The sequence below is a fragment of the Bos indicus x Bos taurus genome, chromosome 5 (assembly GCF_003369695.1).
Source record: "Bos indicus x Bos taurus breed Angus x Brahman F1 hybrid chromosome 5, Bos_hybrid_MaternalHap_v2.0, whole genome shotgun sequence".
Taxonomy (NCBI): Eukaryota; Metazoa; Chordata; class Mammalia; order Artiodactyla; family Bovidae; genus Bos; species Bos indicus x Bos taurus.
Window position 1 is genome coordinate 10,980,342 of NC_040080.1, and position 27,061 is coordinate 11,007,402.

The 27,061-nt window shown below is 48.7% G+C and overlaps 2 protein-coding genes across 12 annotated transcripts in view; one reads left to right on the forward strand and one right to left on the reverse strand.

Moving 5' to 3' along the window:
- Positions 1 to 166, reverse strand: part of BCL2L13 (BCL2 like 13) — a 51,202-nt gene extending 51,036 nt beyond the window's left edge. For 9 of the 10 annotated variants that reach the window (XR_003511005.1, XR_003511004.1, XM_027540883.1 and 6 more), the window contains exon 1: positions 6 to 93. The gene's annotated coding sequence lies outside the window, so the exon portion shown is untranslated. Of the gene's footprint in view, positions 1 to 5 lie in introns of all 10 variants that reach the window. The other variant, XM_027540878.1, reaches the window with a different exon arrangement.
- On the forward strand, positions 116 to 20,435 carry ATP6V1E1 (ATPase H+ transporting V1 subunit E1). 2 transcript variants are annotated; one of them, XM_027540890.1, is made up of 9 exons: positions 116 to 457; positions 8,407 to 8,472; positions 9,584 to 9,693; positions 10,075 to 10,141; positions 15,313 to 15,402; positions 16,172 to 16,240; positions 17,945 to 18,039; positions 18,990 to 19,077; positions 19,917 to 20,435. In XM_027540890.1, exons 1-9 carry the CDS (start codon positions 131 to 133, stop codon positions 19,977 to 19,979), a joined length of 975 nt encoding a protein of 324 aa, XP_027396691.1. In that variant the 5' UTR covers positions 116 to 130; the 3' UTR covers positions 19,980 to 20,435. The 2 variants fall into 2 exon arrangements, with proteins under 2 accessions (XP_027396691.1, XP_027396692.1); XM_027540891.1 differs by lacking the exon at positions 116 to 457 and adding an exon at positions 6,738 to 6,896.
- The last annotated feature ends 6,626 nt before the right edge of the window (positions 20,436 to 27,061 follow it).

Consider the following 27,061-nt stretch of genomic DNA (forward strand, 5'->3'; position numbering starts at 1 on the left):
CTCACCTGGCTCAGGCCCCTGCAACCCGAAGAGGTGAAGGAGGCGGCGGCAGGTGCTGCACACACGAACCCGCGGTGGCGGCGGCGGCGGCGGCGGCTCCGACCCGCTGCCCTAATCTACCGCCGCCGCCATGTTGGCGGGTGAGGTCACCCCGGCGTGCTTCCGTCACCGCCGGCGTTGGGGCGGGGCGCGGGCGCGCCGCAAGGGGGCGGATGTGCCCTCCAGAGCGGAAGTGTGGACCATAGAGGTTTTGTGGTGGAGGCACCACCCTTCTTCCCGCAGACGTGACCCGGAAGGACCACTCTCTCCTGGCCTACTCTCCACTTGGAGAGCCGCTCTATGGTTCCGCCGCCGGAGGTGGCCGCCACGGGCTGCTGAGAAGGGGGCTGACTGGGATGGGCCCACCGTCGTGGGTGCGGAGGCGGGCAAAGCCTGCGGGAGCAGCTGCAGGCGCAGCGTGAGTGTGTGTAGGCGAGCCGGCTGACGGAGTGTCGGGTCCTGGGAGCGCCGGCGCAGCAACACTGGGGAGCTGGGTCACTGCGGATGCGGGGCGGTGGGGGCGACTCAGCGCCGCAACGAAGGCACGCTTTGGCACCCGTCCCGCGAGGGAATCTAAGGGAGCCACGGTGTCTGCACGCCTGACGGCCCGGAGGAGGGGCCGAAGGATAGAAGGCCTTTGGGCAGTGTCCCTGCTAGTGGGGTCAGAGGGTTCTTTCTATGCTGATGAAGATGTTTTCCGGTTGTTTGTGCTGGTGGTTGAGCAGCTCTGGATACTCTTGAAGCCATTTAATTGTATTCAGTTGTAGACTTCAAAAAGGTGAAGTGTCTGTGAAGTATATTTCTCAATAAAGCTGTGAAAAAAGAAGTGATGAAAACCTGAATTGATGGGAGGGTGAGTGGCGGAATCCGAAAGAGGGTTGGAGTTAGTGTCCTAGGAGGCTTGGGGCCGGCGTGATTGACTCGGGTGGTGGTGCCTTGGCTGTGAAATCGGATAGATTTGCCCAGAAAAGACTTAGCTAAGAAAAATATAAATCACTCCTTAGTAGTGCCTGTTAATCGAGCTATGTTAAATTTTCCCCATCGTCCAAGTAATGGCTCTTATGGTTTTTAAGCCAGGATCACGCATTGCGCTTGGTTGTTAAATCTTTTAACGGTCTCTTAGACTTAATTTTTAAAAAGTTGACTTTTTGAATTGTACAGAAATTACTCAGCGATAAAAAGGGACCGCTGATACGTTACAATATGGATTAATCTGAAAATGTTTATATTGAGTCGAAGAAGCAAGACTTAAAAATGTATACACACTTTGTGATTCCATTTAGAAGGATTTCAGGAACAGGCAAAATTAATCAATGGTTATAGAAATCAGCACTGTTGCCTCAGAGTGTGGGATTGACTAGAAAAGAGCTTTCACTAGGGTGATGAAAAGAGTCTTTATAGTATGGTGGTCACACAGGTATCAGGACTCATCTAATTGTACTTCGTTAAGTCTATGTGAGGTAGGAGATAGATGAGCTCCAGGTTTGACATTTACAGCTGGCCTTCTATTTGCATTTCATGAGGCAGGAAGAAGTGGGCTTCAAATTACATACTTAAAACTAGTCTCCTGTTTGCCTTCCCTGAGACGCGAGATAGGTGGGCTCCAATTGAGGAATTTACAATCAGCCTCCTGTTTGCCCTCCAAAATGGAAGTAACAGCAGTCATAGCAATAGTCAGGGTGATAACATGGCAAGGACAAAGACGGGCAAAACCCTGTTTGAGTAACAGATTAAGAGATCTCTGCTCCCCCTGTATTTTGGGGACAAGTGATAACACCAGAAAGGCTCCTTGGGGTCAAAAGTCAAGGGATAATTCTAGGCCATAATGAGTCTTCCTTCTCCCAGAAGCCTTCACTTTGAGATCAGTCTTGCCCAAGGTGTGCGTGCGAACCCCAGGGGAGGGTCCTGAGACAAATCAACCTGAGGGGACAAACGAGATGATCAGCCTGAGGGAAGACAAAGACCCAGAAAACTGCCACCTTATAAAGGATTTAAACTTAACCAAAGACATGTCACTCTCTCTCTGACCCTGTGTACTTTTCTTTTCAATCAACTTTTCCTTTTTACCTTCTTCCTCCCCTGAATTCATTCTTACCTAGTTGGTTAGTCCCTGTGGTCCAGTGGTTAGGACTCCCTGTCTAGGAAACTAAGACTTTGTTTCTGCTCGCTGCTACTTACTGCTCCTGTGTCCTAAATCATATGCAGTTCATTCTATGTAAATTAAAAAAAAAAGTCCTGTAAAATAATCCTGTGTGGCAGGTTGCCAATTCAATATATGGTTAGGTGAATTTTGGACTGTTTTCAGCTTTAGGGTTGGTTTTCACCCCTTTTCTAAAAAAGTGTTTGAATGTATTCAAGGATAACATATAGGCCAATGGAGTTGAAAGGTCAGAATGGTCCTTCATTGCTTTGCAACAGAGACCAGTGGGGGAAGGGGTAGTCTTTTCAGCAAACAATGGTAAAATAATGTCATTCTTTTACAGAAATTACTTTAATCACAAGCAGTTCATGATTTTCAGAGGTTTTGGGGGTTTTTTCCCAACAGATCTTAAGTGACACAGAGTCCTAGACTGTAGCCTGATGTGATTATAAAGTCTAAACTAATTACATTCACTTTATTCTCGTTCATCAGTTGTTTATTGAATGCCGACTATTATCAGGCCGTGTGCTGGATGCTGGGAAAAACCATGACATCGTCTCTGTTGTGAAGCTGACACTTTCGTTGAAAAACCAGATAAAACATAGAAATAAAAGGGGGGGAAAAAAGCTTATAATTGTGGTATATCCTGAAGTAAACAAACAAGGGACAGGAGTAGAAAAGGTGAGGGGGTGTTGATGGAAAGGGACTGATAAACAAGCCAAGGGGCAAGTGCAGGAAAAGATTTTCTCAGGTGAAAAGCTTGAAAACAAACCAGTAAAGCTCTGACCTGATGAGAAGGGGAAGGGGAGTGATAAGATCAGTGAGGTGGCAGGGCCGGTTCAGGCAGCTCCCCAAGAGCACATGGGAGCCACAGGAGGTTATAAATTGGAGAGTGATTAGAGGTCATTACTTTGTGTCATGCGGATGGATGACTGGTTGGAAGGGGCACAAAAATGTAAGCACCTAAGTTAGACTTTCACTACTTTCTGCCATCATTTTTTTCTTTGTAAAATTAATTCCTCAACATTCAAAGACAGATGACCTTAGTTTCTCTCTGTGAGTGTCCTCCCCAGCAGACAAACTGGTCTGTTTATTCTGGTGACTCAATTTACAGGTAAACCACAGACTGAGGTCTTAGCTTGGAAGCAGGTTAGACAAGGAGCATGTAAACCATCTCTAAGTGACTAACCTGAAAGGAATTTAGGTCAGCAATTTGGGTGAAGCCATAAGGTAAAGAACCCACCTGCCAATGCAGGAGACAAAAGAGACGTGGGTTCAACCCCTGGGTCAGGAAAATCCCCTGGAGGAGGAAATGACAACCCACTCCAGTATTCTTGCCTTAATGCCATGGGCAGAAGAGCCTGGCAGGCTATAGGACCACAAAGAATCAGACAAGACAGCACATAGATAAATAGGCTTATCTGGGAATGGGATTTTTGGAATTTGTCTGAAAAGTTGTTTTAATAAAACTTCTTCACAAGACCTAAGCTAATATAGGAGGAAATTGGATTTGGAAAACCACCAACTAGTTAATTTTGGTGTGTTACTCCTAGTAACTTTCATTTCTGCTTCACTCTGTGAACTTTACCTGGTTCTTATGGGGAGAGGGGGAGCTGCACCAAAGGGAATGTTAAGTGTATCTGTATCTTCTATTTAAAAAGAGAAGCCCTAAGGCAAATGTGACAAATGCTGATTCTCAACTGGATGGTGGTACATGTACATTTGAATTATTATTTGTACTTTTCTGTATTTTTTAATGTCTTAGAATAATAATAAATCATAAAAATCAGCACACTGTTTTCCAAAAAACAAAAGCACACTTATCTGGATAGTGTCACATCTGTCCCAGACATTAATTTCATACGTGATTAGACATGTACTTAGGAAATGGCAACCCAAGAATTCCAGTGTTCTTGCCTGGAGAATCCCAGGGACAGGGGAGCCTGGTGGGCTGCCGTCTATGGGGTCCCACAGGGTCGGACACAACTGAAGTGACTTAGCAGCAGCGGCGGCAGTTTTTTGTTTGTTTTTTTAAATATTTATTTGATTGGTCTTGGTTGTGGCACTCAGGATTTTTTTTTTTAACTGCAGCATGTGTGATCTAGTTCCCTTACCAGGGGTCGAACCCAGGCCCCCTTCATTGGGAGTGCAGAGTCTTAGTCCCTGAACCACCGTGGAAGTCCCAGGACATGTGTTAGTTTGCTATTCTCACTCCTCAGCGCCACATAATTGCACAGCATTGTAAAAAAAAAACCAGGAGGAGGACTTCCCTGGAGGTCCAGTGGTTAGACTCCATGCTTCCACTATAGGGAGTATGGGTTCCATCCTGGTCAGGGAAGCTCTGCATCCTGCATGGTGTGGCCAAAAATAAAAAAATGGGAAGAGGGACTGTAATCCAAATGAGTGAAGACCATCTCAGCCTGACCTGGTCTTGCATTTCCTGCACTGGCAGAGAGAGGCTTTACCCCCAGTGCCATCTGGGATGCTGTGCGTGTAGCAACAAGGGTCCAGTACGCTCAAAAATAAATTCAAAAAATTTAATGAGAAAATGCAGAAAGAAAGGAAAATAGGCAAGATAAAATAGTAATACTTCAGCCATTAGACAAAGTCAAGGACCTTTAGTTCTTTAAGAGCTATAGATAATATTCTGAGCTGTCCTTTGAGCTGTTTTGCAGATACTGAGACCCTCACCAGGTGGAAGAAGTTAACACTATGATGCCCACAAGCACATTGACCCAAGTTCAGTTCAGTCGCTCAGTCCAGTACGACTCTGTGACCCCATGGGCTGCAGCATGCCAGGCTTCCCTGTCCATCACCAACTCCCAGAGCTTACTCAGACTCATCTCCATTGAGTCAGTGATGCCATCCAACCATCTCATCCTCTGTCATCCCCTCCTCCTCCTGCCTTCAATCCTTCCAGCATCAGGGTCTTTTCCAATGAGTCAGTTCTTCGAGTCAGGTGGCCAAAGTATTGGAGCTTCAGCATCAGTCCTTCCAATGAATATTTAGGACTGACTTTGATCTTGCAGTCCAAGGGACTCTCAAGAGTCTTCTCCAATACCGCAGTTCAAAAGCATCAATTCTTTGGCACTCAGCTGTCTATATAGTCCAATGCTCACATCCATACAGGACTACTGGAAAAACCACAGCTTTGCCCAGACAGACCTTTGTCGGCACAGTAATGTCGCTGCTTTTTAATGTGCTGTCTAGGTTGGTCATAGCTTTTCGTCCAAGGAGCAAGTATGTTTTAATTTCATGGCTGCAGTCACTATCTGAAGTGATTTTGGAACCCAAGAAAATTAAAGTCTCTCACTGTTTCCATTGTTTCTCCATCTATTTGCCATGGAGTGATGGGACCAGATGCCATGATTTTCCTTTTTTGAATGTTGAGTTTTAAGCCAACTTTTTCACTCTCATTCATTCTCATTTCACTCTCACTCTCTCACTTTCATCAAGAGGCTCTTTAGTTCTTTGCTTTCTGCCATAAGGGTGGCATCATCTGCATATCTGAGGTTATTGATACTTACGGCAATCTTGATTCCAGCTTATACTTCATTTTGCATGATGTACTCTGCATGTAAGTTAAATAATAAGCAGGGTGACAATATGCAGCCTTGACATACTCCTTTCCCAATTTGGAACCAGTCTGTTGTTTCATGTCCAGTTCTAAATGACCCCAGACCAGTTGAAACCAGAAGGTTGATAATGCTGACTTCCAGCCTTCACCCAATCAAAACAATGTCCATGGGCTGATCACACGCTTCTCCTTGAACACTGTAAGACTACTCACCACCCCCTCCAGGGCAAGACAGTTTTGAAGGCATTAGCCTGCTGTGGCCTCCTCCTCTCCTGGCAAAGCAATAAAAATAGTTTTTTACTCCATGCAAAAAATAAAAAAAAAACCCACACTATCTCTGAGATTTAGTCTGGCACCGGTGAAGAGGCTGAATATTCTGCAACAAGGGGAAGCTAAGGAAATTGATTAAGCCGTAGGCTTTTGTCCACACATCAGCGTTGGCTAATGAATTATATAATGTACCCCAGAAAGGTAAAAGGCTTCTATTACGGGAAGCAGTTTTTAGGGGCACTCAATTTTCTGTAAATGTAAAGCTCCTCTGTGGGTGCATGTGTGTATTAGTCACTCAGTCGTGTCTGACTCTGCGATCCCACGGACTGTATAGCCCGCCAGGCTTCTCTGTCCATGGAATTCTGCAGGCAAGCATACGGGGGTGGGTTGCCATTCCCTTCTCCAAAAAGCTCCTCTAAAAACCTGTTAGTAAAAAAACTGAAACTTTTGCTTCCATTAGGGCCAGGACAGTAAAATAAATTCTGGCTGGCAGAAATAAACGTTTTTAAAGAACACAGTCGACAATGCTCAGCAGTCAGACGCCTAACGGCGAACCTTCTACCCGACCCCCAAGCGGGCTACTAGGGAAAAAACCCATGAGGGGTCACGAGTCGGCGACGGGGGCGGGGCAGGACTTCCGGGTTGCTCTCTTTCCCCACTGGCTGGGCTGCTCTCTCCCCACTGGCTGGGCTGCCCGGCGTCCTGCGCAGGAACCGGAAGTCGAGCTCACAAAACAGAGGAGGCGGGGAGCTTCGCCGGCTTTCGTCTCCCTTTCTCCCGTCTCCTGTGTTAGGTCTGACCTCCGGCCGATCGTCCGCCGCCGCACGGCTTGCCGCCATGGCCCTCAGCGATGCCGACGTGCAGAAGCAGGTGAGCGCCAAACTGGGCTCCAGGAGGCAGGCGGGCGCATCCCCGGCCTGGATAAGCCCCGCGGCGGCCTCGTCGGCCAGGCCTCCTCCGTTCCTGGGGCCCTGCCTCAGCTGCCGGGCGTCGGCGGTGGGCGTGCCGCGGGGCTGTGCGGGTCGGGGCTGGCCCTGGGGTCGCGGCGCTGGCGCGGCGCCTCGTCGTTCGCGGGCTGGGCGGGCGTTGAGCGTCTAGGCCCGGCCTTCGGGGAAGGATCCTCAGGCCACAGTTTTTAGGGAAGTCGGCCCCTTCTTTCTGAAGTTTGTAGGAAAACGCTGACTAACGCTTACGCACCGTCTTGTGAGTCTTGTTACGTGAGGAATTCGGTGTTTCTTCCTTGGAAATTTCCATTTGCTCGGAAACGTCTTTGCTTTTATTCGCTATCTAATCAGCGCTCAGAAGGGCGGAGTGTCTCCTTTAAGTGCATCTTCGGCTGATCACAGAAGGCGGCAAGAACAGCTCTGTGGGGAAGCTTAAGGCGTCTTCACAAGGTGCCGTGCGGGCGTGAGCATCAGCCCGTGCGGCGTCCGAGCGTCGCTGTGGGAAAGGACGCGGTGCCCTCCGCACTGCCTAGTAGTGGTCACCTCCCGGCCCCGGCCCTCTCACCCCTGATTAGGATAGAGCGAGAACTAAGGGTTCCCCAGGAAGAATACCTTATAAAGGTAAAACCGTGGTGAAAATCAAAGGCATCTTTTGTTTCTGTAAAACGGTTAAGAGTGAAGAAATGTATGGCCTGTACCCCTACACGCTCCGTGGGGTCTCCGTCAGGGCGACGCCTGCGCTCCCCGTAATTCTCATCAGTGACCGGGCTGAGCACCAAGCGCAGACCAGACGCGTAGAAATCCTGGGTGTCCAGATTCCTTCCCCCCCTGTATTCAAGTATTTGTCCATGTTGCTTTTCCTGTCTGAGGAGTATGGTCGTTTATTTCAGCAAATCTCTAAAGGAATCGGACTGCAAAAGGGTAAAACCGAGTAGATTTAGCAGGAAGAAGAAAAGTGTAATTTAAGGGCAGATTTTTCTGTCTTAGGGGCGGAGTTAAATGTCCTGAAGCAGGTGACTTTCTCTTGTCGGAACTCCCAGAGGCACGGTGTGTTCCTGTTGACTGTAAACGGGCTTCTCAGATGGAGGTTAAAATGAGTGTTTTGCTCGAGGCTGTGCTGATCTAGTCAGATCTAGTAGCAGAGGGTCCAGCAGGAGTGATAAAGGCAGACAATGCAGGTTTGAATCAGGGTTTACCTCTGGAGGCCAGTGTCTTTTAGCATTTATAAACTGTGTTTATTTATTACTGTATTTATTTCCTATTAAAGAGTTTGTGGGTCTGTTTTGGATGTGGACCATTTTCAAAGGCTATATTGGATTTGTCACAACATTGCAACATTACCTGAGAAGGGAAATGCACTTCAGTAAATGATTATTGAATGAATCAGAAAAGATATATTTTCTTGTCATTCAAAAATAACCTTTTCCTTCTTCTAGATTAAGCACATGATGGCTTTTATTGAACAAGAAGCCAATGAGAAAGCAGAAGAAATTGATGCAAAGGTGAGATTCCACTGTCTAGGTTAAAGAAGTTACCTGAGTTTTATATGGTCTTGCTTTCCTAATTAGTACTGAATAACATTGCTTAACAGAGCAATTTTGAGTTGCATAGTATGTCTGTATGTTATGTAAAATTGTTCTTTTCTCTAGGTATAATCAAATACCATTTAATACTTAATTTTCATTGTTCTTTTGATTTATTCTCCAGTAGTACAAATAAAGGTTATATTTCCCTGTGCTGTACACTATATCCTTGTTTCATGTTTAATATTGTTTTGATGACCATCTGAGTGCTGCAGTTTCTTGTATAACTAGTTTCCTTATTTCTCTCTGGGACAAATATTAGCACTTAATGTTTCAGCTGCTAAATGCATTTTTATTTTAAAGTAGTCTTATCTCATATGACGCCATCATCTGTACTTATTTCCTGTGATAGGTGTAGTAATAAGCTGTTAGGCATTTATTTTAGAACATGAAGGTTCCAGTAGCTGTGCAAAACATTAAATATCTGAATGAGTAACTTTAGCTAACTTCCAAAGTCATAATTTCTTACTGCCTGAAAATCACAGACAGTTGACACACTGAGATAGCCTTTGTAAAAAGTGACTACTCAAAAAAAAAATAAAGTTTACTTCAGGTTAAAAAAAAAGTGACTAAATAATTAACACTAAAAAAACTAATAACTCAAATTTATATAGTTGATCATTTTAAAAGGATTTTGAACAAGGAAAGAATACTATTTTTATTTTATAAGGGAAGACACTTAGACTGAGATTACTTGACCAAATATTTTAGACAGTAACTCAGATCTTCTAACTCCAAATTCTGTATCTTTTTCATATACAGAATCTTCTGATTATATACTTTGTAAATTTGTTTGTGGGTACTATTATCCTTGATTAAATTTTTACTCTGGCTTCATTTATGATAAAAATCACTGATCTTTCCTTTTGAACAAAAGGAATGAGGAGTAATCTTTGAAGATGAGTCATAACACTTTTTCATTTTAGATATAGAATAAAGTGAATTTAAGCAAATACCCTGGTCACCAGCAGCTTAAAATAAAATTGTCAAATCTGTATAATGAAATAATAATTAATTTATTTCTTGGTAGGCAGAAGAAGAGTTCAACATTGAGAAAGGTCGTCTTGTCCAAACCCAAAGACTGAAGATTATGGAATATTATGAGAAGAAAGAAAAGCAGATTGAGCAGCAGAAGAAAATGTGAGCTTTGAAAATCACTGGGCTGAGAGGGTCCAGCAGGTGCACTGGGGTCAGCAGATACGGGTTCTGGTTTTGTCTGGACCACTCACTGCTTATCTAACCTTGGTCACTCTGCTTAACTTCCCTTTCCTCACTTGGGAACATGGAAGCCTCACTGGATTACTGAAATATACAGTTGAAATAACTGATAAAGTCTTGCCACTTGGTAAGCACTCAATAAATATTTCGTAATATTTGAGAATAGGTGGGTATAAAGCACTGCATATATTTCAGGGAGTTCTGTTTGGGTCCGTACAGAGAAAGGTATTTGCGTATCTGAAGAAGGGTGTACATTTTTTTCTCTGCAGCTCTAGTGATGATACTTTTCCATGCCTTTTGCAGTCAGATGTCCAATTTGATGAATCAAGCGAGGCTCAAAGTCCTCAGAGCGAGAGATGACCTTATCACAGTGAGTAATTAGTCCCTTTAGTTATAGTATTATAAAATGTTTGTCTATTATCGAGAATTCACTAGTTCATATTGGATTAAGGACTTGATTAATGATTTTTAGAGAGAAAACCTTTGGTTAGCAAATCAGTACAGTAGATATTGTAATAAATAAAGAAATGAATAAGATATGTGTCCCATTTTCAAGGACTCACTGCTCTGACAACATATAGACTCTTCTGAGTCACATAACTCATGATGGAGGACCGTAGAGTGCGGGTGATGGGGGCTTGAGGCTGGAAAGCCTGAATGGAGTAACATAGGGGCCCTGAGTGCACGTGAGGAACCTTTGAGTACTTTCAGTAGAAGGGTGTTGAAGTTTTCACTTTATTTTATGAAGAATATCATATATAGGGTTCATGATGTAAGTTCATAAGTATGTAGACTAAATTTAACAGGGAAGAGGTTAGACACGTAACCGTCTGGAGAGTATTGTCATCCAAAGGACAGGGCAGGAACATACACTTAGGTCAGGCAGCCTGAAGGAATTTGAATTAATTCAGAAACCAGGGAATTCCCTGTGGGTCCAGTCGTCAGGTCTCCGGACTTCCACTGCAGGGGCCATGGGTTCAGTCTCCTGTCGGGGAGCTAAGAACCTGCGAACCACATGGCATGACCAGAAAGGAAAATTCAGAAACCAATCACGGACGCCTCTATATGCACTGCTACTCATATTGTTGTTACGGAGGCCCTAGATTTCTTAACAAATGGAGAGATAAGTTAGATAAATATTGGGAAGGAAGAAACATACTGTTTTGATGCTACAATTATATACTAAAAAATACAACACCCAAAAAACACTAAGAACTGGTGATTAGTTCAAATGGTGACTGGCTACAAAGAGAATATACAGAAATTGATAGTTTTTCCACATGCCAGCAGTAACTAATTAGGAATAAATGTTAATGAATAGGCCCAATGTGGAAAAGCTGTAAAACTGGAGATATAAAACTTGACTAAGTAGAAGACATACCATCTTAGATGACTAAAGAAACACAAATATCTTAAGATGTTGGTCTCGTCACATGACTAGTGTGATGGCAGCAAGGACTGAGTGGGTTGTCAGTGGGGATGCATTTTATAGGAGGACACTCTGGACATTGGCTGCGGATTGATCTTCTGCTGCCTCCTTTAAGACTGATACAAAATCCTGAATTTCAGGCCTGGCTGCCTAGAAGAGTGGTGGTTCTATTAATGAAATAGGAAGTCAGGAGAGCGGACTCTTTTAAGAACGACAATCAGATGACTTTGACTTTGGACCTGTTGAGAGGGGCCAGGAAGCTTCCAGATGGAAATGTCTGCCAGGGTGTCTCAAGTGTGAGGACACACTGTAACAACACAGCAGGAACTACAGCAGAATCCTCTGACGTAGAGCAGAAGCCCACCCAGCATTGTGAGTACAAGTGTGCTCCAGTAGAGAGAAGAGTAGCTCCCCTAACACCTATTACAGACCCCAGAGTAGCCAGGGGCTTCCCTGGCGGCTCAGACTGTAAAAGAATCCGCCTGCAATGTGGGAGACCTGGATCCGATCCCTGGGTTGGGAAGATCCCCTGGAGCAGGGCATGGCAACCCACTCCAGTGTTCTTGTCTGCAGAATCCCCATGGACACAGGAGCCTGGCGGGCTACAGTCCACGGAGTCGCAAAGAGTCGGACACGACTAAGCACAGCACAAGCACAGCAGCACAAACTAGCCAGAGTTTATCTGCTTCTTAAACTCTTACACCCACATGTCTTTCTGATTTCAGTACCAACTTGATCTTTTAGTTTTCACTCACATGTTTTCATTTCCTAGCTAGGTTCCCTTGAGGGAGGCAGCTGTGTGGGTTGCAGGGTTTTGTGTTGCTCAGTCCTGTAGGAGTCGAGACAAAAGACTGTGTCTGCACTACAGCCTTTTGAGGGTGACTATGAAGAATTAAGTCAGTCATAGCTTGGAGACGGAATTGGAGAGAGCAGCATGAACCAAAACCAGGAATCGACAACACGAGCAGGAAATGGAATTGTCCAGAAGAGCAGGGAATATAGGAGCTGAGGCTGGAGAGAGACACCAGGGTTTGGTTAGACTTGATGCCTACTCAGGAGTGTGGAAAGTATCCTTTGACCTTTTCTCTTAACCCTTGATAGGCATGGAGATCTCATGGAGGGCCTTGTTAAAATGCAAACTCCAGGCCCCATTTTCCAGAGATTTTGGTGGCCTCATCGGGCATAAACAGCCCAGAGTAATCTTGTTGCAGGGCGTCTAAAGGAGCATGCTGTAGGATTAGGTTTGTGTTGGAGAAAGAGAACTGGTGATGTAGGGAGAGAAAATGAGGTTATGGCTTAACTTGGATCTGAAGGTCAAAAAGCAGAGAAGCCCAGACCAAATGGCAGCAGTGGTCATTAAGAGAAGGCCAGGGCCTCGTCCACAGATTCTTAAAGATTGGTGTCTGTAGGACTTGGTGACTGCAGGTTGTGAGGAGTCGAAAAAGACTTAAGGTTTTCTTACCAGGTAAGGCACCTGGATAGGTATTGGTAAATACAGGGGGAACAGCAGGTGGAGAATGTGATGAATCTTGGCATTTGAACGGCTTCAGAAGACCAGGTGAGTTTAGGAGAGAGGTTGGGGCTGGCATATAGACAGCTCTCAAGCCCAGTCTGTGTGTGGATGAGCTCATCACCATTGTGGATGTAGGATTCCACTGTCAGGCAACCACCTGAGAAGCCTCGAGCTTAACAGCCAGGAAAACAAGACATTCTAAGGACATGGGGAAAGCAGTCATGTGGAAGGAGAAGCAGCAGCCAGGGACAGAACTCTTTATTTTTCTCTTGTTTTGTTGAGCTGTTAGCATTTCGATAGATACCAAATGCAGTTATTCTGTAACGTGCAGCGTTTCAGAACACATTGTGAGCTTTTGTTTTGCTAATTAGAATTTTGCTAAAATAAATGTTGCTCTAATTCAGTTGTTCTAAAGCACTTGTTTCCTTCGGCCTTTGCAGCCTAACATTGGGCCATGGGGGACTTTTCGGTTTAGCAAACCCCAGTAACCAGCCCCAACTATGAGATGATGGGGAGCAGGGCAACATGTCCATGTTTCAGTGCAGTTTGCTCTTTTAAAACCTTCATTTTTCCAGCTTGCGCATAGAATCAAACTATTGAAGAAGGGGATTTGTCAAGCAGTTGGCTAGGAAAGGATGGGGAAACAGATGGAAGGACATGGTAGCAAACAGGCGAGCTCTGCTGCCCGCAGTGCTTCATCCTTTGGTTGTTCTTCTCACTGTTGACCTTGTCCCGCTGCCTTGCCCCGACGCTTTCCAGTGTTAGAGCCCGTTTTTGGGATCTCTGTGAGGTGTGAGTTTCTGTTTCACCACTGTCTGCTGTTCGGTGGGTGCATTTGTTAGCTTCTGTGAACCTTTGGTTCCTAGTAGAATGGGGAAAGCACACACCTGAAGGTTCATGTAGGAAAAGTGCCTGTATAGTGCCTCATGCGGAGGAGGGCAGTGACAGTCTTCTCCTGTCACTCTCTTAAGGCTCACACCTTGTAAGGCACTGTTCCTGTTGTTGGGAGATAAAGAGCACAAGTACCCTGTAGAAATTCTGACGTGTTGGTCCCTGAAGTAGAGATTGCCGGTGCTGGGATTGACGGCCAGCTGACTGTTCACACGTGGAAGGACCAAGGAAACATGGTTCTGTTGTCGTCGTCATCATCAGGTTTCAGTTCCTTGATTTCTAGGAGCATGGTCCTAAATCTTCAGGAAGCTAGAGGCAGGTGCAGGTGGACAACTCTCGAAGTACTGATCTGTAGGCTGAGAGGTAAAGACAGTGACTTACACCTCTCTCCATGAGGCGTCAGGCTGCAGCCAGAAGCTGAGTTTAGAATCAGTATCACTGGAGTATTGATGCCTAGTAACATCACTGCTCGTAACTTACCGTCCTCATCTGTAGGGCACGTCTGTTCAGTGGACAGGAATGCTCTAGATAGGGGACGACACAATTTCCGTTAGGTTTTAGCTTTCTTATCTGGAGTTCAGTTTTTTCCAACTTCCTGTGCCCTTGCTTGTAGTTGTGGGCGGTGTTAAGACTCATTTACCCATTTCCAGATTTTTCATAGTGGGTTATTTTTATAAACAGCTGCACTGCTATTTAGAGGTTGACTTGATTCTCATAATGTAAGGCTGTCTCCAAACTCCCCTTTCCACCCTTACCTGCTTGACCAGTGTGGATGGTCAATTCTAGCATAAAGAAACGTGCTTGAGGGATCTCTTGGTGAGGAGGGGCTTAAGTTTCTTTCAGCCAGATGTATAACACAAATGCTGTAAACCTTTGTGCCATGAGCTTCCTAGATTATGAAGGCTTAAAATGCTTGGCAGTGGTTCCTGGAAAGTGGTGGGGTCAAGGGTGACTCACTCACAGAACCACTCCTTCTCTCTACCCTCACTTCCCAAATTCTGATTGGTCTCTAGGTGAGCATGTAGCTTCCCTCTCCTCTTTAAATCCCCCACAATCATTCTAGAGATTGTGTTCAGTAGAGTAGATGCGTGGGAAACTTTTTGGGATGGAATGTTCGTGACAGTGTTGGGTGGACAGCAGTGGAACTGAGGGGTATTATCTCTGCCTGGGTCCACTTTTAGCCAGTAAACCAATACACGCTTATCACTTACAGAGTAATTTCCAGTGTGTTCTTTGCAACCATGTGAGATTTCTGTTTCTGTTAAAGAAGTGTTTGTTACAGATGATTAGAAAATACAAACTTAACACAAAATTGAAATCATTGATAGTCCAGCCTCTTTACAGGTAAACATTGATGACACTTTGTTCTCTGTTCAGAGACTCTTTTTTTCTAAATAAAAAATAGAACCATCTTAAATGACTGTCTTAATGCTACAACTTGCTTTTCCAGTCTGTGTCACACATTTGTGTCAGTCGGTAGGGCTCTTCCGCTAGAGCATTGTCTCCCTGAGAGCTGAGCTGGTGCTGCTTCTGTGTATCTGTGACCTTAGCACAGCATCTGCTTTACTGTGCACCTCAGAGAACGTCTGTGGAGTGAAAACCGCCACAGAGTGAGAACTGATTGGACACAAGCTGGGCCAGCCCCGTGTGGGTTCTGAGCTGAATACCCAGGTGCTTGGACAACTTTTTTGTTTTCCACCCTTTGTAGGACCTACTAAATGAAGCAAAACAGAGACTCAGCAAAGTGGTAAAAGATACAACCAGGTACCAAGTGCTGCTGGATGGACTGGTCCTCCAGGTAAGTCTGTAGGTCAGGTGTACCACAGATGGCCACGCGCCTGCAGAACCGACAGTGTGAGAAGCCCGCTGTGCCCCTCCTGGTTCGTCTTGTGAACACACAGCTCCTGCGTGTTCTCATCTTGGCTGTTTGCCTTGTCGAGGAAGAGATGCTTGGGAGGACGGTGGTATCTCGCAGGTTGAATGAGACTGATACCTTTTTAATGGTTCTCTGTAACCCCCAACTATAAACCTTCCTAATTTTATTTCACCACTGAAATGCTTGTTTTAGGTATTGAGGTTTAGACCACAGGCTGTATAAACTATGTTTCCTGCTCAGGACAAACAGTATTTGTCCTCAACCTAGCTGTATTTTGGGCTTCCCTGGTGGCTCAGAGGTTAAAGATCTGCCTGCAATACGGGAGACCTGGGTTCGATCCCTGGGTTGGGAAGATCCCCTGGAGAAGGAAATGGCAACCCACTCCAGTATTCTTGCCTGGAGAATCCCATGGACAGAGGAGCCTGGTGGGCTACAGTCCACAGGGTCGCAAAGAGTCAGACACGACTGAGCGACTTCACTTTCACTTAGCTGTATTTTGTTCCCATCACTAGAGCATTTGGGTATATTTATCTGGTTTGTGACACCAGAGTCTTCCCATTTTATTGTGCTGTGTAGGCCCTCTTTGGGGGAACTTAGGACTTTTCCCCCAACTCTGAGAGAATTATAAAGACATTCTGCTTGCTGTTGCTTTATTTTATAGTTTGTGCTGATTGCATCTGTGCTTTAATAGGGTTTGTACCAGTTGCTGGAGCCCCGGATGATCGTTCGCTGCAGGAAACAGGATTTCCCTCTGGTGAAGGTAAAGTTTGAAAAAAATCCTTTTTCTTTTTAAAGATCAATGTGTTGGGTATGAAATGACAGCTCAGCCATGGAGACTAGAAGTCTTCACTCATTGGAGATTCTGACTTCAGCGTACCCAAGCCTCTGATTTACTGTCTCAAAGAAATCAAGCTGCCAGCTGTTAGTACCCTCCTCCCTTCCTGGAGACCTCGTATACCATGATCGGAAAATTCAGTAAGAACGGTACCTGCTGGATTGGAGCCGAGGATAGGCAAGACCACAGAGAAGTGGCATACTCCCAGAGCAGCAGGGCTTGGTGCTAACTTAGTACTGTCCTACACCTGGAGGAGGCCAGGAGGTGCCAGCAAAGTGATGACACAGCGTCACTGCCAGAGGCCAGTGTTGAGGAGCTTCTCTCTTAAGGGAGGAGACCTTGGCCCCAGGGAGGACCAAGGCCCTGGCAGGCACACGGTGGCAACAGAAGGGTCCTTAGGTTGTAGACCCACCCCCCGCCACCGGCTCTGATTATGTGCCAGCTACTCTGTTCAGGTCGTTCTTCCCTGTAGCTTATGGTCGGGCGAGGTTGAGAGAGCTTAGTCCTTTAGTGACTACATTTTAACGCACAGTATGCTTGTGGCTGCCCCAGGTCACTTGTCTCCTAGGAGAGCAGACTGCCAGGTGGGGAGCAGTGTTCACTCTTATCTCCACTGTGAACTAGTGAGCTGTGCCAGGGACCCGGAGCCCGGCTTGGGCCGCCCACCTAGACGTGGGGCAGTGCACCTTGGTGGGCATCGCTGTGAAGCTGCTGGGGCCGGATGCCCCCAGAGTGGCATCCGCTCTCCATGGTGATACTGTGTGAGACCTGAGGAATAGGAAGAATTCAGTGTATGTGTACATCTGTTCAACTGGTAACAGGATCATAAAAAGACTAAAGTTCCGTCATGATGTTATTAGTGTCTTACTGGAGCCCACACCTGGTGCTACCTTCAGTCAGGTTAGAACCTCTTCCATCTACCCTATACCCCTTCCCCCAGCTCACTCCTTTTTAAAATGTGGTAAAAAGTGCATTAAATTTACCATTGTTACCAGTTTTAAGCATACAGTTCTGTGCTTTAAGTACATTCGCTGTTCTGCAACTGTCCCCACCCTCCTTCTGCAGAACTTTCCATCTTCCAAACTGAACAGCAACTCCATGAGCCCCTGGCAGGCGCATCCTGCTCCTGTCTGTATCACACGGCTACTCTAGTGCCTCTGCAAGAGGAATCCTACCAAGCCTGTCCTTTGGTGATGGGCTTACTTCACTTGGCATATTGTCTTCAAGGTTCATTGATGGTATAGCCAGAGTTGGAATTTCCTTTTTTAAGGATGAATCTATGGACCACATTTTATTTACTCATTTGTGTTTATAGACACCTGGGTGGTTTCTACCATTTGACTGTTAAAAATAAGTGGGAATATCTTTGCTTGTATAGATTGTTGGTTTTGAGGATAACTGTTCTGTGTGTGTGGTCAAGTTGCTTATTTGTGTCTGACTCTTTGTGACTCCATGGACTGTAGCCCATCAGGCTCCTCTGTTCATGAAATTGTCCTGGCACAAATACTGGAGTGGGTTGCTGTTTCCTCTTCCAGGGGATCTTTCCAACCCAGGGATCGAACCCACATCTCCTGTGGTTCCTGCATAGTTTTTGATGACACCTCTGTGTTTTTTTTTTTGTCTTTCCAGGCTGCAGTGCAAAAAGCAATCCCTGTGTACAAAGTTGCAACCAAAAGAGACGTTGATGTCCAGATTGACCAGGAGGCCTACCTGCCCGAGGAGATGTAAGGAATGCTTCTGCTTTTAACATGCAAGTGGCTCTGGCTGCGTGAACAGCCACATGCTGGACCTTCCTCGTGTCCGCTGGGCTCAGTGTGCTGGAGGGCAGTGGAACCCCGCTCATTTGTGCCTCCTGTCAGCTCCTGTTGGTCTCCTCTTATGAACCAGATTCTTATGGTTCATCCTGCCAAACAGCAGAACAGATTTTGTACCCAGAAGTTGAAGCTCGGTACACGTGTGACTAGATGCTGAGAAAGGGGGTGGCTCCCTCTGGCCAGGAAACTACTTTCATGTCTGGCTGGTGGACTCCGTGGTGTGGACTGAGCATTCTTGGTGCTTCTACTGATGGCTGGGTGCAGTGGGGTTGGCCACAGGAGCTCCTGGGCGAGGAGGCCAGGGCATTGTTTCCTTGTAGCTTTCCAGCTCTTGGCAGCTGCCATGAGGTAACGTCTATGCGGAGCTGACCCAGGGCTCAGGATCCAAAGCCACTCTGCTGATGGGTAATTAGCGGCGGGAGGAGATAAAACCGACAAGCAGTTTGAGGTCTGGTAGATAGCAGGTTCCAGTCAGGGCCACTGTTCACGGTGTTTTGAGTCTGGACCCTTAGAAAAGTCAGACAGTACATACCCTGGATGTTAGAGCACCTACTCCAGAATTAAACAGAGACGCTTCACCTCTGAGGGGTTTGCTCACAGCTGACTGGAGCCTGGATCAGATGAGGACTGGGGCTGTTGATTGGCAAATGGGGACAGAATTCCCCTTTTTGTTCTGTTAGGGAGGGGCAAGTTGTTGGAGTTAACCAAGTGAGGTTGGCACATAGTCACTTGGGATGAGATACAGTTTCAAATTGATTGTGTATGTTCATTGGCCTCTACTCAAGAGGAAGAAGGTAACTGCACCACGGGTCTGTTTTCCTTAGATCTATACACATGGTTCTTTACCTTGTTCTTTGTAGAGCCGGCGGTGTTGAGATCTATAACGGGGACCGCAAGATCAAGGTGTCCAACACACTCGAAAGTCGGCTGGACCTCATAGCCCAGCAGGTGAGTGTGGGGACACTTCTCAGTCAGTTGGCCTGGGGTTACTTTGAGGTGATGTGGAGAACGTGTCGTTGGTATTTTAGATTTGTCGCTCTTTGTACGTTTTGGGACATTTTCTTGAATGGAGGTTTGGACATTTAGTGTCATTTGCTGAGATGATACCATGTATATGAGGGTGGGCTTGGGGATAGAACAAGGGCTTTGTCTGTCTAGGATCTCACTACGTGTGAGATGTATCGGGGTGCTTAAGAGATGCTTTACTACGGAATTGCTTAACGAAGGCCCTAGAACCCCACACCCCTGAGCGAGTGACAGGAATCAAGTCGCTTGTTAGAGGAATTGCTGCTGGGTTCCTGTGTTTGCAGAAAGCGGTCGGGAAAGTTGAGTTGTCCCCGGTGTGGGGCCTTTTCAGGAGTGCGGTCTGCTTGACCACCAGGCACACGTGGGTAAATTTGTAAAACTAGGTAAACTGAACGTCCTTTCCAGAGCTGCATTGACCACACGTGGACGGCAGCCACCGTCCTGAGGTTGGGCCCTTGGGGTTTTCCAGTTGCTACTGGAGGCCTCAGCACATGCCTGCCTTGTCTACTCGGCACAGGGTGGGTGCTCTGTCTGTTGAGAGAGCGTCACTTCTGCCCATGTCAGAACATGACGGAAGCCCCGGATGGTGGTGACTTCTGTCGCTTCTCTTTGTCCCCATTAAGCAGTGGCCTGAAGCCCAGAGGTGTGATCGTCACCTCTCTCTCGGCCTCTGCTGGGATAAGTGCTGGGCCCTGTGGCTGCGGCTCAGGTGGGTCCGTGCCAGGCCGCACTGCCTCACAGAAGTTTTCCACTCTTCACAGATGATGCCCGAAGTGCGGGGAGCCTTGTTTGGTGCAAATGCCAACAGGAAGTTTTTGGACTAAGCCAGCAGGAGGTGCGTGACGAGGACGCTCCCGTCATTGGAAGAAACGAGATGGCCTGTATAGCTTCCTCTTTGCTGTCCCCTGCCCTTATTTGTCAGTGGGTGCTCTTCTGTAGCTAACGTTCTCCGACTGATGGGTAATGATGGGAGTCTCAGTTAGTACATTAGGAAACCTTCCTCTAGCTTGTCTCAAAGTAGCACAGTTCCCGCCGTTCTGTAGCGTGCAGTTGCGGGGCCAGGTGTGTGCGTGTCCCGCACCTGCTGCTGTCCTGGGCTCCACCATCCAGCCTACAGGCGGTGGGGTGGTAGACTCAGTCCTCAAGTGCATGTGGGCCTCATCCCTTCCGGCAGTAGCAGCTTCTCGCCTACGTGTTTGGACCTAGAAGTGTCTGTAAATGTGATTTAAGGTCTATTCCATGAATCTGCTCTATTTATTAAAACACAACGTGGAGGTGGATGTCGCTGTGGTTTATTACACAAGGGCTGCGACTCCACTGGGCGATCTGGAATGCCGGAGCCACAGCCCAGCAGTGGTGGGCCACCGACGGCTCCCTCCCTCTTCCTCTGCTTCTGCTCCTTTTCATCCAGCTCTCACCCTGAGGCACCCTCCACAAGGGGCTCTGGAGGGGCTGACGGCTTGATTAAGGGAGGTGTATTAGATTTGGTAGCATCAGAGAAGGTGGCGGCGCGGGCCCGGGGAGAGGAGTTGCTGTGTGTTTGGTGCATCAAGACTTAAAACCCTGTGTGACCTGAAGATAAGGTGTCAGTCAGTCCTCCACCCTCAGGATGACCTGAGTTGACTCAAGTGTAGCTTTGTCCTAAATGGACGCAGCTGGGAAGACGCGCGGTCTCCTCACGGCCTTCACGTCACACAGGGCTCCACGGGTGGAGGGTGTGGGGCCAGGGGACCCCCAGCCTTGGGACGGCTGTCGTGGTCCTCTTGAACTAAAATACAATCCTGCTTTTCCCCACATCAGTGCTAGGATGAACTAAGTTATTTACTCAGAATTAACAATAGCAAATCCTCAAACTGACTCAGTTGAGATGCAGTGACGACCCTGTCTGTTCAGGTGGCAGGCTCCTGAGCACTGGGGGCCGGGTCACCCAGGGATGGGCCTGAGAGGGAGAGGGCAAGCGGTGACCGCGACGGCTGCTCACACCCAGTGCTCCCCGATGCCCCGGGCGACCCTGAAGAATGGGCTGTGAGCAGCGCCCTTCAGGAAGGCCAACCTGAGGGCAGGGTTCCGCCCCCGCCCCACCGTGCCCCCTCCCCACTCCTGGGTGGGGCCTGTGTCACCAGCACAGAGGGACCCTCACCTGCACAGTGGCTGATGCCGCCGCAGCTGTTCACTGCAGCCTAAGTTTGGATTTGAGTTTCCAAAGCTATCGGAAGACAGTCACTAGTTAGTCTGCCCGCCCTTTTGTCAACACGACATCCCAGATTCCTTGTATAAACACCCCGTGGGGTCTGTCACGGGGGTCCTTCCCCTCTTGGGGCCTCCTTTACAAAATGACACACTGTCTGAGGGCCCAGCTCGGGGGGCAGAGTGGCCCGAGACAGGAGAGCCCTCTGCCCCCAGCCTTCCAGAGGCATCACTTGTGGCAGCAGCTACGGAGCCTGCAACACAGCCAGATGCGGGCTTGCTGACCACAAAAGCAAGGGCTGGACCTGGAGGCTGACAGGATCCTAGTCCAGCAAGTTAGGGACAACCTGGGAAGTCTGTTCTGATCCCACGTGAAGGGGGAGAGGATCATGCAGTGCCCAGCATCCTGCTGTGGCATCTCAGGCACCTCCCATGTGCCCGCAGCTCAGCTCCCAGCAGCTCACACCTGTCAGGCAGCTCCCACTGCAGATGCCACTGGGGGCTGGAGTCGTGTCCTGTCACAGGCCAGCACACTGCCCCTCCACCCTCCCTTGGTATTCAGCCTGGTCCCCATGGGCTGCCACTCACCCAGCTGGGTAAACAAACCAAGCTCTGAAAACAGACTGCCCGGGAGGCTGAGGCCAGGACAGTGAAACAGCCCTAGCAGGGTCCCTCCTTGCCGACCCCCAAGAACTGTCCCCGGGCAACGGGGAGCATGGACAGAACTGGACAGTGTCTGCGGCTGATCTGTTTCCGTTCCTCAGCATAAACACAGATCGACGGGATGGACCCCCAGCCCAGAAACAGTCAACTCATGCCTGACGTGGGAACCAGTGGCAGTGACGGCTCCTTAGTGAACAGTGCTGGGAAAACTGGACATTGACTTGCAGAAGAGCTCGACTGCTGTCTTACACCACTCATACAGATGGATCAAGCACCTGAGAGCATTAAACTCCCAACAGCGGGAAAAGTTCCATGACACGGGAACCTAAAGCACATGCAACAGAAGGTAAAAGAAACAAGTGAGACCACATCAGACCAAAAGCTTCCGCACAGCGGTGGAAACCAGCCACCCAATGAAAAGGCCGCCTACTTAATGTGGTGGGGCGGGGGCCAACTGCAAGCATACACCTGATACGGGGCCAATACGAGAATTCACAGACGCAACGGGCAAAGCACACAGGAGAAAACGCTGCATGCACTTAGTCCTCAGGGAACCCACTAAGATCACCTTCCATCTGTCACACTGGCCATAAATCAGAACGTGGAGAGAACCCTAGTGCACTGCCGGTGGAAACGCACCCGTGTCCACAGCAGTAGCCAAGGTGTGGAAGCAAAGTGTCCAGGACGGATGAGTGAAGAGACAGTAAAAGTCACACAGAATCATACTCTGTGATTTCCCCGATATGCAGAATCTATTAAAAAATGCAAACACAGAAAAAAAGAGGGGATATGTGGTTTGCAGAGGGAGGTGGAGACTGAGTAAACTGGGTGAGGCCCCAGCGTGCAGTTACAAGGTCAGTATGTCCTGGCGGTGTGGTGCTCAGTGTGGCAACTGCAGTTAACACTGTTCTGTGTGAGAACGTTGCTGAGAGAGTAGATCCCAGATGTTCTTAGCATTTTTGTAACTGCGAGCAAGGGCTGTTCCCAGTGGTGATCAGGCTGCAGTTTGTGGTTGTCAGGTCATCGTGCTGAACACCTTGGACGCACACAGTGGCCAAGTGTCACTCACCCTCAGTAAAACCGAGAATGTGTCTGCTGGTTGACAACGGAACATATCCATTCTATATGGCCGGTCTCGAACCTCCAAATGCGCATTTACGTGTGCAGATACGTGAACTGAGGCCCGGCGGCCACTAGCTCCCACCACCATACAGAAAAAGAGCACGATGCACCCGCCTTGCGGGAACTGCTACTGGAAGAAGTCACTGGCTGCCAACTTGATGGCCTTCTCCACAGTGAACAAGGTCAGGTCACTGCCCCCCAGAAGGGAATGGTGAGGGTTGGGGGCATCTGCAGCCACAGGGACCAGCTCCAGCCAGTGAGGTTCTGGAACACTGGGGTCCCGGTGAGTCGGGGGGCTCTTCTGTTTTACTGAGGCCCCCTTTCTTTTTATCGATCCACTTGGCCTGTGCCTGAACTCCTCACGAGCTGCCTGGTGCAGGTCCTACAAGTTACTTCTGTCTTACATGTATGGACCCTTGAGATGACACGCAACCAGTTCTCCAAACTAAGCCTGATTGTAAGATCCCGAGGGGCGGCTATGTGGGTCCCATGGCTTTGCCTTCACACTCAGAGCATGGCCATATCAGCCCCTCAGTCCAGCCTTGTGTCCATTTCTCACAGCACAATAATCTTGGTGTGTGTCCCTGGCTGGGGACACTAAGGGGAAGGTGTTCACACTCTCTGGGTCCTCAGGTCACCTTGTTCCCACACCTGGCGTCTCCTGTCCACCCCTCCCCTCTTGAATCTTTGTCCAGAGCCAGGTCACTGTCGGCTTCCCCGGGGTTTACTCCCGGCATCCAAGGACCCGTCTGTCTCTTCCTCCAGGCTTCCGGTCCAGACTTGGACAGCAGTGCCTGGCACTAGGCCCACCTTTTCCGAGTCGACGTCACCCTTTCAGAAAACCACTGATTGCGGTTTTCTCCCCCAAAACAAAGCCCCTGGAGATGCCCACAACATGCTGGCCGCCCGGTAACGAAGACAGGCTCTCCAGATACCAGGACCTCCTCCCAGCACCCAGTTTCTTCTGACATTTTGATTCCAAGGCCCACAAGTTCCCAGAAGAGGGCAGACCGAGCATGTGGGCAGCTGGAGTGGCGGCCCCAGAGCCTCTCTGATGATATCCAACCAGGATGTGAGAGAAACACCTTCCCCCATGGGAGAATGTCCCCAGTGCCCTGGGTGCCGTGTATTGTTGGCACTGCAGCTTCTCAGCCTACAAAACCTGTCACAGTCTGTCTGTTTCCACAAACAAGACTTTACCAAAGTCGCGTCAGTTACCCTTCTCGAGTGTCTGCCTCTGCCTAAAAGAGTGACGTTCCACTGCGTTCCAAGGAGCCTGTCTCCCAGACTCCCAGATACAGGACCCACACGAGGTAAAGTGTGGCCACAAGCAGATCATTGCAAGCTCTAAACATGCTGCTTTTCTGCTCAGTGGACACCTTCCTTGTTGGAAGTGCGTGTTCTTAACTGTTGACGGTGGCTCTCATTCACCAAACACATAGCAAGGGGAACAGGGTTAGACGCAGGTAACGGTTTAAGCCACCAGTGTGTTTAAGCAAATAGCATGGGATCAGAGGCAGGCTATGATTTAAGTAAACAGGTCACACTCAGTTCTGACCTTAAGCCTGAAATGAAATTGAAATATTTTTTGAAAGCTTTTACACGTAGCTCAGGTGGTAGGGACCAGTCAGAGAGCCCAGAGGCTGCCCTGAGGGAGCTGAACCCCGAAGCACAGAGCTGGCTCCCTTACAGAAGACCCCGGCCTCCCCGTGGGGCTGGTAGACGACTCCGCTGTTGGGGGCAGGGGTGGCTGTGGGGGCTGCTGGGGCCAGGGTGGAGGAGGGGGGCGTTGGAACACCTGCAGGGCCAGGGCTGAGGAGCGGCCACTCCTCCCTGTGCTCCTCTCCCCCTGGGATTCCGTCCTGGCCACATGGCTCGCTGTGCCCCTGTGCGCCCTGGGCCGAGTGTCTCAGCAAAGCACATCAGTGGAGGCATGGCAGGGCTCGGGGGGGCGACCTGTGTGTCCCCACTGACTTGGCCAAGATGCAGCTGCAGAACCAGTGTGGACAGGAAACCTACAAAGGCAGGCATGTGGGGGCAGGTGTGCGTATCAGGGTGCAGGGCCCCGGAAGACGGGCAAGGCTGGGCAGCGGCTGGCTCACCCTGGCCCCGCTGGGCCACTTGCCCAGTGGCTGTGAGGACCGGGGCGGGGAGGAGGGGGGCGCAGCGGGTGGCGGCACAGGCTTGGGAGAGAGATTCAAGCCAGAACGAGGCTCAGGGGAGCCAGAACAGAACCAGCCAGGAATGGAGCAGAGACTGGCCCCTGGGGAGTAGCCCCAGTCAGGGTCAGTGCGTGCACACACATGCTTCTCTCCAGTCAAGGTTACCATGCATGCACACACGCCCACTTCTCTCCTGACCCGCCATGGACAGGCGGATGGGTAATGAGTTCTGCTCACATGTTGCTGGCGTCCAGCCTCTTGCCCCGTTCGCCTCCCTTTACTGTGAGGTCTGCAGGGAAGTTGCGTCCCCCTTTCTGTCCTGTGAGTGACCGATTACAGGTGCGCGGAAGAGCCTTCGTTCCATAAATGCTGAGAAGTGACATTTTAGTTCCTGGGGCTGGGATGCAGCGTGCTTTCCTCCTGCCAAATCAAGCCTTGGACATGCTCCAAGGACCAACTGCAGGGCTCTCAAAAACAACTGTCATCCTGCCACCCTCTGGAAGAAGCTTCAGACCCAAGCTCTGAGAAGCGGGCAGTGCTTTTCCAAACTGAGAGACTTCTTGAAGGCAGCTGCGTGGTACCCGCATCACCCTGAACGCCAAGGGACGGGCTCAGAACACAACAGCTGCCTTCCTGGCTATTCTCTCACAGTCCCTCTCTCACTGCAGAGTTTGGTTAAAATCACCCACGGCAACAAACAGTGAGCCTGGGTTGCAGAAGGGGAACAAAACTGGTACAACCTAAGACCCAGCACAGCCCAAAATACATAAATATTTAAATAATAAAAAACCCAAAGGAAAACCACACGGCCCTTTCAGGGCCTAGTGTTTGGGGGAGGGGATAGCCTGGGCCCGCAGCCCAGAGGCCTTCCTCCCAGAGGCCTCTCCAGAAGGGTTCAGGGTGAAGGTCGCCTCTGAGGGCCCAGCCCTGGGTGAATCTCACCCTAGAGGTGCTCCCCATTTATCAAACTCAGCCACTTTTCCTCCCAGTGACGGAGAGGATTAGAGACAAAAGTCATTACTGTTCAATACGAGGGAACCTTTGCATGTTTCCAGACATCAAACGGCAAGCTCCACCAGAACTGAGACCAACCCACTCTTCACTCACGACTGGCTTCCTGTCTCTTCCCTGGTTCCTCCCCACCAACTCTTGTTTCTTGTGCCAATCTGAAGCAAGCAAGGGTGTTGGGGATGGTACACCCGGGGCTTAACAAGTGTAAAGGTCAAACAGTAATTCTGAAAATGGGGTAGATTAACTAACACGTTCCACGGAACCAGACTCCAGAGCTGACCAGTGGGAAGACTGTTTTGGTCTCAAGGAGACAGACCTGGGAAACATACCCTGAGGGACTCAGCTAAGCTCTGCCTAAAACTATCAGAACATTCTGGCCTTTGGTGAAGAGATTCATGTCACGGCGAGAGAAGTTGCAGCTGGGAATCCAAAAGTCAGAACCCAACTGGACCTGTGTTCAGGGTGTGGTGCTGGTCCACAGGGGCCCACTCATCAGGACAGCAAAGGGGCCAGGGTCCCAGCCGCCTGCCCCCACTCCTCCAACCCAGGCCAAGGAGACTCAAAATCAAGTGAGACAAATGCTCCGGCTGGCTTCATGTCAAAATTGAGGTTTATGCATGAAGTCCACTTTAAAGTTACTTTTGTTTAAATGACTGATGTAGAACTTTACAGGAAAGCGTGGGGGACTGACGACACTGTGAGGATGGCAGGAATGCAGTCTCATGACTGCATCAGCCAACTCAACGACAACATACCAAGGG

Excerpts from the sequence above, each read along its gene's own strand:
- ATP6V1E1 (XM_027540890.1), top strand. The coding sequence starts at position 131 with ATGTTGGCGGGTGAGGTCACCCCGGCGTGCTTCCGTCACCGCCGGCGT. Across the intron at positions 9,694-10,074 it reads ATTGAGCAGCAGAAGAAAAT|TCAGATGTCCAATTTGATGA; the intron begins GTGAGCTTTGAA and ends TGCCTTTTGCAG. Across the intron at positions 15,403-16,171 it reads TGGATGGACTGGTCCTCCAG|GGTTTGTACCAGTTGCTGGA; the intron begins GTAAGTCTGTAG and ends GTGCTTTAATAG.